Genomic DNA, 20,276 nt, shown 5'->3' with positions numbered 1-20,276 from the left:
TACCTTAATCTGAGCTCAATGTGTTGTAATGACAATTAAAAACAGAAATATCATAACTGAACTTTTTAGTGATTTAACCACGTGAGGCAGAGCCATTAGTGTAAACAGGCCAAACAGGCCACAGTGTGCCTTACACGTCTCAGGATGATTTGAGCATGCAAAGAAAGTTTGAAAGGAGTCCTGTTTCTTCTAAAAATAGCAACTATATAGACCTTGTAACCCTCAACCCGCAGGTCTTTTTCCTCCGCTGTCACTGAGTGCAAACCGACCTGCGGGGCCGAGAGATGTGACAGAAAACCTGCAGAAACTGAACAGGGATCAGACTGGGACTTCTGAATGACAGCTGATAAAATTAATTCGCAGAATTATAATTACTATATTGACCTTAAAAGTGGATTAAGGGGCCTGGAGGCAATTTGGATTTTTGGCCATAAGTGTCGCTCATTTGCCATCTGGAAGTGGATGGTTTAATGCGAGTCCAAGGATGAGGTTTAACTTTTAGGATTCATCTTTACAGGTTTTAAAGGTAAGGACCCCACGGGCTTTAAGATAAAATAAATGATACCAGCATGCTGTATAGACTTTGGTGGGAGGTAGCTGGCAAACAGCACTTTGTTCCTGGAAGCAAAATGTATTTTTGCTGACTCTCAAAGCTCACAAATGAAATTAAATGTGCCTCCACTGTACTGGGGAAACAATACTAATATTTGAGGACAGATATCGCAAAACCTGGGCAGATAAATCCCAAACTTTTTGCATGCTCAGATAGGTGCATAAGAAAATATGATTTTTGCAAGTTGGGTGAACCTACACTTTAATAACTGGGCTGATGACAAAGCAAGATTATAGACTGTTGCAGGCGGCTCTGACGTGCTTCTTTCCATTTCACACCTGGTTAAACCTCTCTTAAAGTTAAGTTGGAATTGTCCTGAATTCTTTCTTAACAAAGTAAACTGAAAGGAGAAACTACTTGGCTTGCATTTTCTTATTGGTCTTAAATAGGTGTCAACTTTTTGGAACAGGCACAAGTAGAAGTCTCCGCTGCCTGTGCTGTGGTATCATGAAAATTTGTTGAACAAGCTAAATTATGCAACTGTCACTGACACTTTTGTTACGGTGGCTGCGGCAGTCTAAACTCTATCTGCTGACCCGCACCGTCAGGAGAAAACTTTTCAGAGTGCACAAGTGTGCAGTGGAGATTTGGGGGAAATGGTACAACTGATGCATCCAAGCTGTTACTGTCACATTATGTATTTAATCTAGTTGCAGTGACTCTGTTTTACACAACACTAGTGTTAGTCTATATGCAACAAATGCTTTACAAACTTACTGGGCGACACTAGATGGTTAATGGCTGGGCTGGTGGAGATTATTTTCAGTTCATTTGTTTTATGTGACTCAAAACCATGATCACATGGTATGAAGCAGGAACATAACATACAATAATAACCAAACAATGGCACATGCATTGGCTTATGTTTGAACATAAGAAAGACATTCTTAAAGAGGGCACCCACTTTATATATTCTGGCTTATCTGACTGTAATAACAAATGAATTTAAACATAGATGGGCAGTTCAAATTGGATAAAATTTGGCACTGAATTCCCGAAAGACTGTCATTACAGAGGTGGCAGATCCTCTGGCTTCTATCCAGCCCTTTATATCCTCCAGTGACTTCAGGAAATCTGGTGCTGTTCACTCAAATACTACAAATATCCTGCCTTTTCTTTTCCAGTTTGAGCTCTTGTTTAAATTCTACATGATACTTCTGAGCTCTGTTTACCACTTTTGCATGACCTGATCTTTCAGCCTCAGTTAGTTTCACAATTGGTGTTTCATGTGAGCCAGAGGTGAGACAAATCACAGCCATCCAGTATCTGCTTAACCTGCAAGACCCATGGTGACGCATATACACTCGTATTATAGGCTCATGGATGGATTACTGAACGGGCCTACAGGGCACACGCCCAGGGGCCCAAAGTGTAAGGGGCCCTACAGTTCATACAGCAAGTGCAACTCAAAGTGCTTTACATAATAAAATGAGAACATAAACATAAAAGACAGGATAAGATAGAGTAAATAAGATTCAATCACACAGACACACACACATAAGAAATACGAATTAGGTTTGATACCAATTAATTAAATAAAAGCTACAAAAATACAAGTCTAAAAACATTGGGGGTTTTTTTAGATTTCATTTGAAGCTGTCTAAATTCTCAAATGAACAGGGAAGAGCCTTCAAAACCTGAGTAAAGTGTTCTCGATGTTTAGTCTTGGTGAGTACACGTGCTGCTGCATTTTGGATCATCCGAAGTTTGTTTGAAGATTTCTTCAAGAGGTCTAAGAACATGGCATTACAGTAGTCAAGTCTGCTGGAGATGCTGGAGAAGCATGGACACGTTTTTTGGTGTCCTCTTAGATGAAAGAGGTTGCACACGGGCACTGTTTCTAAGATGGAAAAATGCATTTTTGGGTAATGTTTCTCACTTCAGGTTCAAAGCACAGGTCACAGTCAGAGCAAACACCAAGGTTCTTTGCTTTGTGCTTTTTGTGTCTTAGTTTTGTGTCCAAATGTAACTGCATGAGACAGGTGCAGACCAGGAAGAGTGGCAACACAATCATTACAAGACAAAAATGACCTGAAAAAGACACAGAATCACAAAAAGATGCCTAAGAACTACAAAGAGACACAAAACAACAACAAAAACAAGGCAAAACCACCACAAAGTCTGTGTTTGTTGGGGGGCCTTTTGCATATCTGTGTCTCACAATCTGATCATATAGGCTGAGAAAATAGTTGGACATAGCTGGACTGAGTTTAGTTTCCTTACAGTCAGCCTCTTCAAGCAGCCAACGATTCCCTATAGCTTATCTTCCATGGAAATATTTTGTTTTTAATGCAATTTTATTAAGTTTTCCTGTTTAAATACAGTACATCTAAATTACAAAGCACAACATTAATTAGCTTGTGATTTCTATTCATACTTTTATCCTCCAGTGAGCCAAACATCTGTTGCAAACATCTCATGCATGTTCTGAAGTCACAGAAAGCACCTCAGATCCCAGGCTAAATGCGCAAGCTGTATGTGAATGGGATGACGCATTGCTCTGCAAAGGCAACTGATTGAGAGCAACAGCAAGATGGTGTGCACCACGCAGCGCAACATCCCGCTTTAATTCTCCACCACATCGCACAAACACAGCTCACACACTGAATGCATCTTGACGGACGGGGCTCGTTTTCATCTCAGCGGTGCTGCTGAAGTAAAAAAAAAAAAAAAGAAAAAAAAAAGCAAACAGCAAATGTCCACGGTGTGAATTGGCGCTGTGACGGGGGGAGCGCTCTCACGTTGTGTATCCTGTTGATCCTGCCTGCCGAGCGTTTAGAGGAGCACAGTCCGTCAGGAGGAAAAGCCTCACACAAGACAACCTGGTCGCTCATGCTACACCGGATGGCATTTCTCCCCCTGGGCTTTGTTTGCACATAAGGACGCTTCAGTCTTTGACCTCTATTTTTCTTTTTCCTTTCCACCGCTGATTGAAAACCTCTGGAAAAAAACAACCTGAGCTCCATTTCTCAGCTGTTTGCTCCTCTCCTTTGTCACAGCAGAGCAGGTCGTGATTTTTGTATGCAACATAACGGGATTCATGGTGGGAGCATTTCCTTTCATCAATGTGCATTGATGTAGCAGAAAACGTGGAGGAGATAAGGTAGGTCAACGCGTGGTTTTAAGATACTGGAGAATGAAGGATGTGCAGACACACACACACACACACACACACACACACACACAGCAGGATGGTTGTTGGTGTTTATTGAAACCATATGGGCTCTTTGTCGTGTCGCGTGTGAGTGTGTGTAGACAGCATCAACACTTGGATGTTCCCACTGATGTCCAATTGATAAAGCTCGCTCCTCGAGCAGCTCCCACGGTCCATTGTCTCGCTACATGGCCCCTTGCTTTAGACACCAACCGCTGCTGTTTGTGCTCCATCTCTGATGAACATCCCTCCTCTCTCTCTCTCTCCACAGAACCCTTATCTCAGCACCTGGAACCTGTGGTAAGGATTTCATTGAGGACAGTCAGCAATTAAAGGGATTTCGATTCTTGTCTAAATCGGGAATTACACATCCAAACTGGGATCTATGAGCGGCAAAGTGGCGAAGCCTAAAGAAGACAAGGATGCTTCCAAGGGTAAGAGGCGAGCCTTGCCTTGCACAGACTGCTTTAACCCTCAATCACAGGTTTAATATCGTGACCACGCACCCATTCACCCCCCCCCACTCCTTACATGGTGCTGCTCCAATCACCCCGAGGTTAGACTGGAAACAATAGCAGCCAGTGGATGGTGGAGCCATCATCCCCAGCACGGTGCATGTGGATGTTGCTGCTGTTTGAGATCTAAGCAGTCGCTACTGTAGGCCTACATGCTGCACGATGTGTCGGTTTCAGATCACATGCTTGACTTGCATCGACTTGGTGATCGTTAAAAACAATTAGGCAGAGCCATGAAGCAATGTGTTGCAGAGCGTCAGGCTGCAGATGGAGAACACGCGCGGTGTTTACATTCAGAGTAAGCATTAAAGGTTGAAATGATGGCAGTGGTATCCCATCGTGTCACTGGCATCCTGTTGAAATGTCCCTTTGTGTTTCTCTCTCCGCATCACATCTGTACTACCATGACGCGCGGAGCCTTCTCGGTGTCGTAGCCTGAGCGTATGACTTATGGCGTACAAAAAGCCATCTCCTTCACCTCTCAGGAAAGAAAGGAAGTAAACTGCCTGTCCATTGCCATGGACACGGAGCGGAGACAGGGTTGCCAGAGAAACCTGGCGGGACTAATCACCCGCTCCATCCACACACGGGGATGTGCACGACACTTTACGCACCGGCACACACAGCACTGCACCTTTGCCTGTTTTTTTTCTTTCTATGAAACAATTACACAAATCAATCAATGGATCATGCGGTGCTAATCAATGACGCAGCCTCAGTGCGTCAATCATAAAATGAACTCCCTTGTATCATTTCCTGGACTCTCCATAACCTGAGGACATCTCTGTGGTCATTGAGTAATTTCCCTGAGTGTAATATAATAACAAGCTCCACTACACTGTGGCAGCCTGCCCGCTGCAGCCCTCCTGTTTATTTACTGTATTGCAATTGAATTGGATCCCCTTGTTGTCAGGTTCCCTCTCTGTTTAAGGTGCTCACAACAAATCAATAAAGCTAATTGGCTTATTTTGGCAGCAAGTGATGAGGTGATGCTACTATAAATGGCATATACAGTGATGGTGGCACCACAGTGACCTACACTTAACATCCTGTGTGCAGACTTTCCTCCAGCTGTTCTTTACATTCATTTACAGTCTATGTGAGTTCTTATCCTCCACAATTACCAGCAGCGTAGACACTAACTATTAATGAACTATTGTGATAATAACAATATTTCCCAGTGAAGAGACTGCACTAAGTCACATTCATATCATCAACCAGCAGCTTTGACACAAATACAGAATCTAAAAAAACCTATTTTAACAGCTCTGTGTTTCATACATTACATAAACATTAAACTACAGCCTGTTATCTTCCTTTTTATGTTAATGATGATGCATTTACTGCACGTCTATTCTCAATGTTCGAGGTCTGGGTCAAAACCTTTATCTTACTGACCAAAATAACCCAGTGCCAAGTGGTACTGAAACTTATCCAGTCAAATAATACCTGCATTTGATCTTTTTTTTGTACTCAGATCTAGAAAAAATAGCAATTTGTATGGTTTTGCTTGCAGCCAGACGCTGCAAGCATCCTTAGATTTAATGCGACATGTGATTGGCCCACTACTGCAGCAGCTACAACCCATACAGCCTGTAGCATGGTGATGCAGAGCTGACAAAGTTGTGCCACCAAAACATTTAGAAAGTGTGGCTATATCACACATCTGTGGCGTCTGATAAAAACAGATGCATAAAATGTGGAAGGATTATTTTAAATTCAGTACTCTATTGGTATCAGTATCACTTTAAGAGTACTGGTATTGTATGTTTTTTGAACCATAGCCAGCTCTAGTTGAAGCCATTATTTAGTCTCATCTGTCTGGATCAATTTGAAAATCATTTTTTCACTTATCAGCCCCAGGTCTGCAGAGCTAATAGCTAAATCTGGTCCAGAGCATCCTCTTCTCTTTCTATGTGATTCATGTGTTTTTAGACGTAGTGCCTGATAATAATGTAGCAAAACTAACTTATAAAGCTAAAACACAACCCCAGTTACAGAACAGAGATAGCCTGGCATGTCGTGCTGACAGCGCAGTGGGCAAAATATGCTCAAAAATAATTGATTTCAAGATTAACCTCTACAGCAACTTTCCCTCTCATCTCCCACTGGAAATCAATGGCATGTGTGAATGGCTGACTCATTTAAGCCCTAGGGCAGCTCCATCTCCAAAAACTCTCAGATGAGACAAAAAACATCTTTCACCTTAACCAAGAACGCTCAACAAAGCGTGCTTTCGTTTTATAGACGCGCAGCAGGAAGCTAAAAGCTGGTGTGACTCCGCTGCCTTCCAAAAGGGGGGGAGAAAAAAACCCAAAACTGCAGTTCATTATCTGCATCACTGAGAGGGTCACTTGGTGCCAGCTGCCCTCCATTAGAGACTTGAATGGCACAAGAGCAGGGAATTGCACGAGGGGGAAATCAGTACTGACCCTGCCAACGTTGGCAACCACCTGTCCCACAAATTATTTTAGGGAAACAGTCCATTAAAGCCGGAACCACCTGCCATCTCTGCAGCCTTTTTTTCCCCCTGCAAGCTGTTGGCCTGCAGAAGCTTCTGACTGCCCTGCTTATTCAGAACAGAAGTGATACCCCCATTTCCTCTCATGCCTTCCCCTCATCAGTTTGGAGTCTGGATCCAGAGCGACTCAGCTTTCTCTGCTAATTAACCAGGCTGCTAAAATTACATATGAATGTATGTAATCATTATTATATTAGCTTTGCGTCTGCTTGTTCATGAGGCTTCCAGTTTCACTTACCTCATATTAAGCGCTCTGAACAAACACCCAACACCCATCTAGAGCTGATTACTGATTCAATATAATCCATAACTGCAGAAGATGTGGGGAATTGACACATTTATAGAACCCACAAAGGCCCCTGACAGAAGAATTTATTGTTTGTTATAAAAAATTGATAGAGACAGGCCCAACACAAATCAGAGAGATGGAGAGAAAACTCTCAGGAGTCACTTCCCTCCAAATAAAATTATATTGAACTAGAAGGGCACACAGAGAGCGCAGACCTCCGCCAAGGCCAAAGCCCTATCATGCAACGGTAATGAAAGTGGAAAATAATTTGTGTGGATTCCTCCTTGGCCCCTGCTACACCCTCCAACAGGTTTCACAAAAATAGGGCCAGTAGTTTTTCCTGTAATCCTGCTCCTGCTCTGCTGGTGGAGGTAATTAATATGTTTTCTCCACGGTGGTCCCAGTTAAAACACTGAGTCGCCCTAAAACTGCAGCTGAGGCCACTTCAGTTAAGTTTTTTAAGTTGTCTTCTCTGTGGCTCAGTCAGAAAGGCCACAGTTCGTCGTTAACAGTCCATGTGAAAACAGAAAGTATGCGGAGACACAGAGAGACACGGTCGGGGTTAGAGGGAGGTGGTGTGCGGCGGAGCTCCAATATCAACACCAGTGAATCACACTGTGTTAGTTTCCCCCTGTCCTTGTGAAGCTAAGCTGTGTAGAAAAGTAATGTGTCAAAGCATGACGTACACACTCTCTCAGCTTTACAACAGAGCCCGAACACTCAGATGAACTCTTGTTTATACCCATTAACAGAGCTGCACTGATGCATTGTGCATCGATTATGCAGACATTTCCACCCCAGCTGTCTCGCCTCTTGACATTAATACAACCTCATCTAACAGTCACCATCACGTTTAAATGTTCAGTACAGATTTATGATAACTTTTCTCGCAGATCTTTTTTCGATGGCGCGTTCATGTGAGCGAAAATAACTTTAACTGCACTTGTGTCACTCTCCTCACACTTCATCACAGAGCACATTGATAGACTCCACTCTTGGGTGTTGAGTGTCAGCCGGTGGATTCATGTCTGCCTCAAATTGCAGGTCCGAGCCAAGCAGAAGGCATAAGTCTTGCATATTTGCAGGCAGATTAATTCAGCGCGAGGCCGGCCACGGAACTGAATCAATAGATGCCCAGAGAGGAGTTTCGAGCTGCTTCATTAATCACAATGCAGGCAGCTCACTCCTCCACAGCACTGACACCTGCTCTAATCTCATTGGCACAACCACACACTGTCAACAGTGTCGTTAAAATCTTTCGATCTAATAGCCTGATTTCAGAGAAACCCGCTGAGTAGCATGTGGTTAAGGGAGAATTTGCCCAGTTTTAATTATGACATCATTTCATATGTAGTCAATATCTGTGCTGTCTGCTTGTCATCTCTTACTGATGCTTGACAGATGTTTGCAGTGGTGGAAAGAGAACACACACCTCTCTGCCAGAATTATTAAGCCGAAGTTAAGTTACTGAAAAGATATATAATATTAAAATACATTGAAACTGTTTGCAGAGTCAAAGTACCAAGTCTGATTTTAGCTGTGACCAGCAGTATACATCCCACAGTGCATACATTGACAGGTTACAGCCACACACACCACAGTATCTTGTGGAGGCACATTAATGTGTGTGAGCGCAACTGGTAGTGCAGGAGATTTTCATGTGGGGGGTCCTCAAATTCTAATCCCAGGGTTTGGAAAAATGATTCCAAATAAATCTTGAACCCAGCAAGCTCAGAGGATTTCCCGCGATTTGACAGGGTCAGCTTAAAATTATATTTTCCTCTAACATATTATTACAAAATTCAGTTTAGGCCTCTCTCATTTATATCCTTCTTAGTGACTGTACAATCTAAAGAGTGAACTTTTTGGACTACAGCTTGTCACACATGCATGTTTGGGCCCTGACCAGTGGCGTACAGAACACACTATTATGACGGACCCTGTGCCAGATTTTGTGTCAAAACAGCCTTCATATATTTTATAGTATAGTCACATGATCAAATACAGACTTGACGTTGGACAGCATCAACACACATACTACCATCATCACTGCAAATCTGTATATTACAAAGCTACCAAACAAAATGAGAAATTATTAATTAAATTGATTTGTTAAATGAATAATTTATAGTTTATGTAAAATTAACGTATAATTTTGTTATAGATTTCTACTGACTTTTTATACAAAAGAAAAAAGAAACATTGACAGAGATGGGTGTGCTGTCTCGAGGGCACTTATAGCAGATGACAGCGCTTGTCTTTTAGCGTGTGTTCTCCTTTGAACACAGGCGTATTTCTGAGGTGGCATGTTGAATTACTGGCAAGGGCCTGTTCTTTGCTCTAGAGAGAACAGATACAGTGACCACCCCATGGGCCCCAGTGCAACTGTCGATATTTACGCACCTGACCCTGACACGCCAAACCAACGGTTGGCTGTTGGTAACTTTTTTTGGCTGTCAATGAGTGTCTGTCATCCTAGTTTTTTTGCAGTGTGTCCGGCATCATTAGCACAAGTTGGCCCTTGTCTGATTTTTTTGGGCTCATTCAGCATGTTGAATTGGTATTAGACCTGGCGTAGCCCATCAGAAAGTGAAATTCCTTTGATTGGCAGTTCAGCTCAGTGCATGAGAAGACAAACAGAAGTAAGAAAAGCAAAGGAAGTAAATTCAAGATGTGGAAGATTAAAACAAACTTGTTATATTAGGTAAGATAGGTTCTTTTTAGCCATTGAGCTCTTCGGCAGAAATGGTTCATGACTGTTTGTGTTACTGTTCGCTGGTACACAGTAAGTATCTTTTGCTCTGTTAACACTGGGTGCAGAGACTGTTAACTGGTAACAAGCATCTTGAACCTGTTGTGTTTGTATCCAATCTCTGTTTTTTAATCACAAATACAGAGCACCGCTGCCTGCTGGTATGAAGAGCACAGAACGTACATGCTAGTTGGCTGTTGGCTGTAGTCTGTGGTGTGTTCAAGTTTAACCTTTTGGCAGTGACACAAGTGGAGTTAGGCGGCGCAACAATCCGCCTTTCTCGCTACTAGTTCTTTGATGTTTAGTGCATTTAAGTCCCTGTGTGTATCCCACTGGATAGCTAATATGCTAGCTCATATCGTGGTTACACACAAATACCACCAATAATGGCGTTCTTATGGAAACATAGTGCCCACCCACCGATTCCCCCCACCTATAGCTCTGTAAGCACTGTTGCTGTTGTTAGCACTGTTCGTGCTGTCAGTAACGTTAGCTGCTAGTCACCGGCTAAGTCAGCTCCATGTTGAGAGCCGTGTGCAGACAATCCAAGCTCAGAAGTTGTAGAGAGTTCTTTTAAAAAGTGTTTTTTTCTCTCTCTTTTGGTGCACACTTGAATCAGTAACAAGTAAGTAAAAATGTGCACTACAAAAAATACTTTAAAAAGTTCAAATAAATCAAAAGTTAAAGACTCAGTTACAGTACAATAATTTCTATATTCACAACAATATATTCAACACAGCCACAACAGTCTATCACATGTAAACACTGGGGTTTGTGAGGGCATGTTCTTGTGGAAGTATTCGTGGTGTCAGGGTGGTGGAGTTGTTGCCTGTCAGATACTTTCCTGGTACTGACGCAGATCCGGCCACACTGCCCGGAGGAAACTGGTTCGCCTCGCATCAGAGATCTGCCACTCTCCATTGCTGACTTGCACACTGATCGCTGTTTGGGAATGTTGAGAGCCCCCTCTCTTCGATTCCTCTGTCAGTTTGGGTTTCTGAGTGACACGGGGAGCCCTGTGACTGGTGCACTGGCTTCTGGTTCTCGGTCTGGGATTTTGTACAATTTGTTTCTTTGAGAAGAAAGTTTTGTTCTTCTAAGTATGCCGACCGCATCACTGGAGTTGGCTGTGCCAAAGTTTGAAGTGGCCAGTTATTGATCAGTCAGTGGTGAAATGTATCTGCCAACAAGTCCGGGGGAAAACACATTTATTTCTCTTGACTTTGAAATGGAATCACGCTGTGATTTAGCTACGTCATCACTGCCAGAAGTGTTCTGCCCTTAAAATCTCTAAATACTTGACTGTTGTGGTGCATTAGTCAGCTTGCTGCTAGTAATCCACAGAGCTGCATGTCTTCTGAGGTGAACGTCTGTGTAAGCTGTCCCCTCGGTGCCTACTGGGACATGCCTGCCTCTGGTTTTAATTTCCCAGGCCACAGAACCAGTAACAACATGTCAGCAGTGTCACTGGTTCCCTGCATAGCCTTTTCTTGTCCTCACTGTTGTTCTCAGTTTTTTTTTTTAACTCTTGTCATTTCTTCGTGTGGTTATACTCCTCTTGGTAGATATTAGGTTGCTCACATCATCTGGCTTCCTTTCTAAATATCACCACTCAGAGGGACTGAAGGGTTTTAATCCTTATTTTTAACAAAGTGGCCATGAATGTTAAAACATCTGGCTCTCTGCTGAATCTCGTTGCTCTTTCGCAAACACGGGAATACACAGAAACAGTTCACACAGTTTCAAGTGTGTATTAGCGACACTGTAACTGTGAGGGATATTAATGTCAGTGCCAAAAAAAACCCTCACGATATAAAAAGCTGATACACAAACATTCATTCATTCATCTTCTAACCGCTTCATCCTCTTGAGGGTCGCGGGGGGGCTGGAGCCTATCCCAGCTACATCGGGCGAGAGGCAGGGTACACCCTGGACAGGTCACCAGACTATCGCAGGGCTGACACATAGAGACAAACAACCATTCACACTCACATTCACACCTACGGACAATTTAGAGTCACCAATTAACCTAGTCCCCAATCTGCATGTCTTTGGACTGTGGGAGGAAGCCGGAGTGCCCGGAGAGAACCCACGCTGACACGGGGAGAACATGCAAACTCCACACAGAAGGGCTCCCACACCCGGGATCAAACCGGCAACCCTCTTGCTGTGAGGCGAGAGTGCTAACCACCACACCACCGTGCCGCCACGATACACAAACATATTTTTTAAAATTACTTTATGCAAAAATGTTTTCTTTCAACAATAGGTTTCATAGATTTTATTGCTGAAGTGGAGTTTATTGCAGCCAAACACTGACTTGGCACAGACTTCTCTCTATAGGCCTGCTGCAGATTTTTCTGTGGCCCACTGTTGCTGAACGTCGCTCATGATAATAATGTAACTTCTCACTTGAATTCTTTATTTAACGGTGCAGATCGGATCTCTGACAAATAGGTGTGGCATCAAACTACTACCTGTGGATTTTGGATTACTACTACTTTACTTTCAGAAATGCACTCCATGCTGCAGTCGTTAATCCCATCTAAAGATAATCCCCCTTAATTGTGGTTATGCGTGTCAAACTGCCCCGATAACAATAAATGATGCCTCTCCGCAGGGCCGGAACACTGAAATATTCCAGAGTATATTTCACTGTATATTAAAAACTATGTCACATAAGGCTTTACACTGACATCAGCTATATGGGATCTACCAACCCGTTCCTATATATGTTAATACCTAAAAGCCAAGTTGAGGTTAGCTGTCGTCATCTGGTGCTGGGACGAAGAGGACATGACAGTTTATCCAATGGATTATCTGCTAAATTGGACAAAGATGACATCAGCAAAAAACATGGCCCTTAAGTGTGTCTTTATCTGGTCTGCTTTCCCCAGATGCTCTTAAGGGATACTTTGCTGAGTTTCAACCAGCTTTGTATCATAACTATGTGGGCAGTATGTGTATATCAGCTGCGGTAAACTTCCCAAAATCTTAGCAGCGCCCAGATCTCCCTGCTCATCTACCTACTCAAATATGCTGGATGAGAAAAACACATCATCCACTGGATTTCAACTGACCATCGTGCTATTGCTTGAACTGCATTTTTGTATGCCCACCACCACAGACACAATTTATATGACAGTGGATTGAGAGAGACCCGCCCCTCACTTTTACTTATAAGAATGTATTGCCAATTCATCACCTGATATGTCTTCAAAAACATAATTTAGTGTACTGTTTGTCTGTGATTTGAGAGTTTGTGAACAAGAATGGGCACCATATTGTTTCCTGTATTGTAAAATCAGAGGTTGAAAATGCTGAGATCAAATTGTAAAACTAAGCAGTGCTGATAAATATGAACCAAGAGTCTGTTACTGCGTTGCCTATTTCTTGCCTCAAATGTTTTCAAAAACATTTTTTAAGCTTTCTGTTTAGCTGCAATTTGAGATCATTTGTTAACAGCTGTCGCCATATTGTTCCGTGCGTAAAAAACAGCCAGGCTTGCGTTACATCACCCACCAGGAAGAGCATTTATTGGTCTTTTGGATGCAGTGCATTTGGGTAGTTGTAGGTTTCCTACCTCTTGAGCAAAAGCTAATGCCACAGCTGTGTAGATAGGCAGATAAATAGATAGATAGGTTTTTATTAGTCCTTTTTGAAATTCATTGGGTCTCATTCATGAAATGTGAGCAGAATGAATTTGTGTGTAAACTGTTTGCAGAACATTGTATATTGGCATTCATCAATATGTTAGTAGCTCCGATCTTTTAGTAGGTGGTAACAAAATCTACACCTGCTTCTGACTGCTCTTGGTGCTTGTGTAAGTGAGATTTTGTACATAAATGTTGCTTAGAAATTACAATTTTTATTAGATTTGTGCTCTGTTATGTTCACAATACCCAAATGCCTTTGAAACATGTAAATTAAATATGACAAAAGATTAGAAATATAAAAAAATTAGATAAATTAGTTGCCATTTAGCAGATTTTAAAGGGTGAATGAGTTATTTAAATCGACCTCATACAAAACTGGAAAACTACAAATCAATGCAGTGCAGCCCCAAACTGCATAACATTTTTGTTTAATCTAATTATCAGAGACATGATATGGAAAATGTAAACATTCAAATTCAGTTTTGGTGTAGGGTTAGGGTTCGGTTTTTCTTTAACGCCAGACTATCTTACTTGTTATTAAGCTAACACTAATGGTGGGTTTTTGCCTAAATCAGACTGCCTGTATTAAGATGTTTTAATAGTGGTTTAATCTCACAACCGAGACAACGAACGCCGAGGCTTGGGGCAAACACAGTCGTTTCATGATGGGAGATGAGGAAGATACAAATGAATCTGGAGTAGGTTTTTAGTACCGACGTGTTTTATGTGCAAATGTACTCACAGATTTACTAACATTTTATGAATGAGACCCATTATTGAGTGCTGTACACTAATCGTTAGATAATTAAACTATATTAACACAGACAACACCAAAACAAAACCCAAACCCAAATAAGGTGCAGCATCTTTCCACACAGAGATTAATGTTTTTTGTTCAACAGTGCAGTGTAGCACTGATTCCAAAAGCATCTGTGTCTTTCTGTTGCATATACAGCCCAGTTTTATAAAACAGACCACATTCCCAACAGTGAAATACTTCTTTAAGAGAGCACATTGTCCAGTTTCCTTTCTTAAACTCATTGTATACAGGAGATGACAAATGGCAAACTGAATCAATTCGTCCCCACAGAATACCTTTGCCAGGCGTGTGACAATCCAACTCTGAGTGCTAATGGGCTCACCGCAGATCAAATGCTTTTAGCCCATCTGAGATGAAGGAAAGGGCTCATCTGTTCAACTGAGCATGTGGCAGCAGTGACTCATTCGTCTGTAAGCCTTCACACCACCCTGAGCTCACTTTCAGATTGTGTACAGTATGTGCCGCATGCATTTCTACCGGAGCTGAATACCAAAGATGTCTACTTTGTTTATCTCCAGACAGGATAAGTGCACCACTGAAGGTCTGAAAACTTCAAGTGGTTATACTTGTAACTCTTTAGATGCAAGTACTTCAAGAAAATGACATCATGGTTGCTTCAGACATTTTTTATTTCATTTAAAAACATAGAAGTGGAACCTGAACTACACTTTTCATGCACAGTAACACTATTCAGTATACTGTATACCACAACAAGAGATCCTGTATGGCACTGCAGAGAGCTTTTAGATGTTTTGAGGGCACAAAGAGGTCAAAAAAAGCAATTACAGTATTCCAAGGTCACTGTAGTAACCACAAGTTGCTGTAGTCATCCAAAACAACATGCACAGAGCCTGGTGGGACCGAAGAGAAGGGCGTTTTCCAGTCAGAGCGTCACCAGTGAAATACTAGTAAATGAAAGGTCAAGGTCTCAAACTCATGTAGTGTACAAAGGTTTTATGGCCTGATGGATTCTACATTTTAAAATCATGCTCAGGATTAATAGTTGCTCTGGACATGAACTAATTAAAGTTGGTGAAAATTATAAAGGGGATTAAGGCGAGGTAAGAAAGGGAGGCGATAAGGCTGGACCAGCGGTAATAAACAGGAGCTACAGGCTGGAACAGAGCAGGCCTGGGAGACGACGTCTAACTGGCCAGCAGGCCTCTGTAGTGGTGATGGTAAGGGCGAATGATTGCTGTTGGTTTGAGCAGAATGCAGATTAGTGATTGGCAGTCTCTAAACTTTGAGCAAGGCTGTAGTCTCTGTTGTGATGATTCACCAAGAAGACACCAGAACAGCAAACCACCATCTCCTCCCTGCACACATGCAGAGAATAGTTAACAGGATTACTCGCTTCTTGCTCTTCCCCAATCCTGCAGCTCATTTCACAAGCAAGTTACAAACAGGGCCTCACATCAGCTTGCATCAGTGTTCCACCACAGCAGGTCTCTCTGTCTGTGAGGAGAAACATCAGCACAGAAAGCAAACAGGAAGTCCTGAGCTGAACTGGTAAAGGGTATTTTTTAAGAGGCTGGTAATGGCTTTATGAAGCCCCATCCATTGCTTGTTGTAACCTATGGCACTCTATGCCAAATGTCAAAAAACTGTGCGCCCAACTGTGCTTCTTAAAATCTCTGGAAATTGTTCCCTAGCATTGTGTGTGAGTGCAATATGAAGCAGTAGAACAGAATAGCAGCCTGCGGTTTCAGTTAATGACAGCGAGGAGTGAGCAGAGCAGGTTTGGGTTTAAGATATAATTGTTTTGCATTTATTTTAATGACACTGTGTCGGTGCGCTGTGTCTGTAAAGTGTTGCTTTTGGCTGATAACTGCATTTGAATTCTCACATTTTGTTTGTGTTGCAGATAATATTTATTATAGAAACCATTAAAGGAAAGCTGTGATATTATCCGAAGGCAGAGCGGCTCAGTTGTCAGATATATTCAGTGTAAACCTGAATGGCTTGGACTCATTATCAGCACTTCTAGACTCCTGCTTTCTTTGCAAAATAGACACCTAATTTTTTATTGCAGCTCTACCTGTAAATTACACTGATATGTTGTGTTAGAAATCAGGTTTTGTGGAAATGTTGGCTAGAACTGTGTAGAGGTAGTAGTGTGATCATAGTTTTTAGTAGGGCTGCCCCCCAGTAGTTGACCAAACGTTAGTTGACCAGAAAGCTCATTAGTCGGCAAGATTTCATTGGTCGCTTAGCTGCAGACACTCTATGAGGGATAAAAACCTATATATCTGGACCATGTGGGAATTTAATTTGAAAGGACAGACACAGGAAGAGGCCACACTCAGCAGTCAGACAGGAGTCAGGTTAATTTCCAGGGCTGGTACCTGTGGTTATTCCACAGGCTAGTTAATAACATGTCGGGCAGGAAATCCAAAGTGTGGGATCATTTTGAGAAGGTGAAGGACGAACCCTGAAACATGGAAGTAGCGACATGCGCATTAGCCACTTAGCACAATCATTACTGCTTTGCCGACAGCGTCATTAACAGGCAGCTCGCTCAGTGTGTGACGTGCACTTGTAGATAAAAATATAGGCCTATATTAATGAAGGTTCATTAGTACGGTTTTGTATTTCTCTGTAATGTAGCACAGTGTTAACAATGTTACTGATACTATTCTTTTTCACACCTTCAACTCAAACCGCTGTGTTGCCCTGCCCAAAATATATCATTTAATTATTAAATTAATATCATAAACATGCGGGTGACTAGTCGACTAATGGCCCTTAATGATGACTATGTCTCGACAATTCTTAGTCGGGGGCAGCCCTAGTTTTTAGTGTTTCAACCAGGATCACAATCCTTTTCCAACGAAGCGGCAACCTTTGGGTCTAAGTGAAGCCAATGCAAAAGTGCCTTCTAATGGCCAGCAGGGGGCGACTCCTCTGGTTGCAGAAAGAGTTCAGACTCTGGCTGCAACTAAAGATTATCATTATTGATTAATATGCTGATTGTTTTCATGTTTAAAGGGATACTTTGCCAAATTTCAACCAGGTCTGTGTCACTGAGGTGTGGACGTGTGTGCAGATTGACAGTGTTAGGGCGCCTCCCTTGCCAACAGTGCTGGCAACTCCCTGCCCGGCAGCTCCTGGCATGGGGGGGTGCCTTTACACCATTCATCTGCACACATTCCACACACCGCGATGACATAGACCTGGTTAAAAATCAGCATAGTATCCCTTTATTCACTCAATTGTTTAGTCCATAAAGTGTCCAAACATTGTGGAAAATGCTAATCACAATTTCCAAGAGCCCAAAGTGATGTCTTCTAATTGCTTCTTTTGTCCAACCAACAGTCCAAAACTCAAAGACTTTTAATTTACCATCATAAATGACAAAGACAAGATGCTAGTTCTTAAATTTAACAAACAAGAACCAGATAAAGTTTGACATTTTTGCTTGAAACCTGAAACTGACTTATCAATTAACTAATTACTGCAACTCTATCGGCACCCTATCATCCAAATATGGTCACTTCTGGCTCCAAAAACTCATGATGGCTATGGCCAAAATGCCAAACTCTTTGGTTTCAGAACATCAGTCCACAAAACCAATGGGTGACATTGTGGTGGCTACATCCCCTTCTTTTCTTCAGTCAATATTTTCCAACCTTTACCAGGTGGTTCTAGTTGCCAAACTCAACCTTACCAACACGGAAAATGTGAAGATATATGCACCAGAGAAACATTTGCTGTGAACATTTTGCGGCACCAAAATGTCGTTGCCAATGACAAATCAACGCATTCTCACTACGACCTTGTCACATATTGACATTTGGCCATGGACTTTCCACATCCAGGTACAGTGTGACTTTCTGGGACGTCGTGTAAAGTTATGCCTCTCACATGCACTGTCTTCTTTCAAAATACACTTCAAAGTAAATGCACTTAGTCAGTACAACACCAAGAACTGACTTTTTTTTCCTTCAACAACCGACACATGTGATTGGGTTTAGGCAACAAAAGCACATGGTTAGGTTAAGGAAAAAAGAACAGGGTTTGGCTTTATAATCTTACGGGACGCCAACACTGCTCTCCTGGGTGAAACTTGAGGTTTGTTGGAGAGTATAGGTGATAAGGCTTAGCATTGCTGTGTAACCAGCTGGTGAGCTGGGTGAACGAGAAGATGTAGTTGGAAGCCTGAAGAAGAAAAAGCAATTTGAGATGTTGCTCATTAATTAAGGTCTTGACTGATCCCCCTACCTTCACCAAGCTGCATGCACTCTGGAGGTTAATACTATTTACCATATTGATCTGTGGGTCACTCACTCAAAATAGCTGTTTCATTAGAGTGAAGGTATGGACAGTCTCTAGAGTGAAGGCTGAGGATGTAGGAGATAAGAGAGTGTTTGTTTATGCTTCCAGGTGTGTTGACTGATGGGTAGGAAGGGTTAACATAAACTACACATAGGTGTGGATTAGATCACTAATGAAGATGGACAGGCAGCTGAAAGAATACTATGATTATTGCATAAATGCCACGAATGGGACAAAGAAATAACTGTATGACATTTAGAGTCATATAAGTAGTGTATAGACACATCTTTGGGACGAGTTTAATGTCTGGAAGGACCGTGTCACTTAGTATTGGCTTCTCTTGAGCTGGAATATGAAAGATGATATATAGCAGAAAGCCATTAGTAGCATTCCTCAGAGAAGGCTCATTCATTCAGCATTGATGAGGACAGAGGATGGAAGGTTAATACATTCGGAGCATAATATTCAACAGGGAGAAGAAGATAAAAGAAATTCAGATAAAATGGCGGATGGCTAAAATCAAAGTATATGAAGTGCAGTAGTAAATGTCAACCTCCCAAATGAAATGTGGGTGTGTGCCTTTATATGCGGTTGTGTACTCATTGTGTGAAAATGATGAAGCGAGTCTTACATGTGAGGGGCCTTCTGTTTCGAGGATGTGAGAAAGAATAGGGAATAAAGACATTGTTAAGATGACTGCTAAATATAGCAACGATCCTTCACTGGTCCCTGAAGCCAATTTTACACAGTCTGGAGCAGTGAACATCACGGCTGCGCCTGCCTCCTTCTCATCAGGGAGACATCATTTACATAATGAGACGCTGCCACGGCAACAAAGCCCCAATGAGCACGGGAGTCGTCAGTCATGGGGGGTGGATACCAAGGTGCCTTCCTAACATGCGCTCTTGATGCACTGGAGGCTGCGGCGTTGTGAGTGGCGTCACACGTGCAGACACACACACAAACATACGCTCTGAGCCCGGGAGACAGAGTCCGTGTGGAGAGACACGCTTGATTAGAAAATAAAGGGTGGGAAGGCAACTGTAAATGGGCGGTCCTCTGGGGTGGTGTTGGTGGAGGGGTTGGAGGTGTACGTTGTGTGTTTGTGGTGATTGTGAACATGTGTTATGTACATTACACTGAATTGTCTGTGGGTTGCTTTGCGCATGTTGGTGTGTTTTTGATGCCTGATGTGTGTGAGGTGTTTGATAGCACTCACTCGTGACTACAGTATCTCAGACAGTATCTGATGTATGGCAAGTTTGGCCAGTTTTCTATGTGATATCAAAACAACAAGTGGACGCAGTGTCACAAGATGTCCAGTTGACATTAGAGCTGTTGTTTACCTACAACTTGTGTTTCCCCATTTGAAGTAGGCCCACCTTTAAGAGGCCATCTCCAAAATTAGAAAGTGGTTTTTCTTGGCTTCCTTGTACAGTAAGCTAACATACTGTAGCTCATATGGGCACAAACAACTGAAATGACTCTGACTACATCCACACTGATTTGTTTTTGCATAACTGTTGCCATGTTTACACCTAGACTACAATACTCCAGTGTTTTGGAATCCACTAAAACAGACGTCTGAAAACACTGCTGACCCCTTTTTAGTTTGAAAACTCAAAGGTTGCATTTTACTGTTAGAAACAATGACACAGCCACCCATGTTTGCTTACCGACA

At 42.3% G+C, this 20,276-nt stretch overlaps 1 protein-coding gene across 2 annotated transcripts in view; it reads left to right on the top strand.

Moving 5' to 3' along the window:
- The first annotated feature begins 255 nt into the window (after window positions 1-255).
- The window catches only part of fgf13a (fibroblast growth factor 13a), a 153,235-nt gene continuing 133,214 nt past the window's right edge, over window positions 256-20,276 (top strand). Inside the window, exons 1-2 of one of the 2 annotated variants that reach the window (XM_049586224.1) lie at window positions 256-526; window positions 4,039-4,201. In XM_049586224.1, coding sequence (XP_049442181.1) covers window positions 4,153-4,201 — 49 coding nt within the window. In that variant the 5' untranslated portion in view covers window positions 256-526; window positions 4,039-4,152. Of the gene's footprint in view, window positions 527-3,140; window positions 3,717-4,038; window positions 4,202-20,276 lie in introns of those variants that run through there. The other variant, XM_049586225.1, reaches the window with a different exon arrangement.

This window comes from Epinephelus fuscoguttatus, linkage group LG9 (genome assembly GCF_011397635.1).
Source record: "Epinephelus fuscoguttatus linkage group LG9, E.fuscoguttatus.final_Chr_v1".
NCBI lineage: Eukaryota > Metazoa > Chordata > Actinopteri > Perciformes > Serranidae > Epinephelus > Epinephelus fuscoguttatus.
The sequence above is the reverse complement of the archived record's forward strand: the minus strand, read 5'-3'. Positions and strand labels throughout refer to the sequence as shown.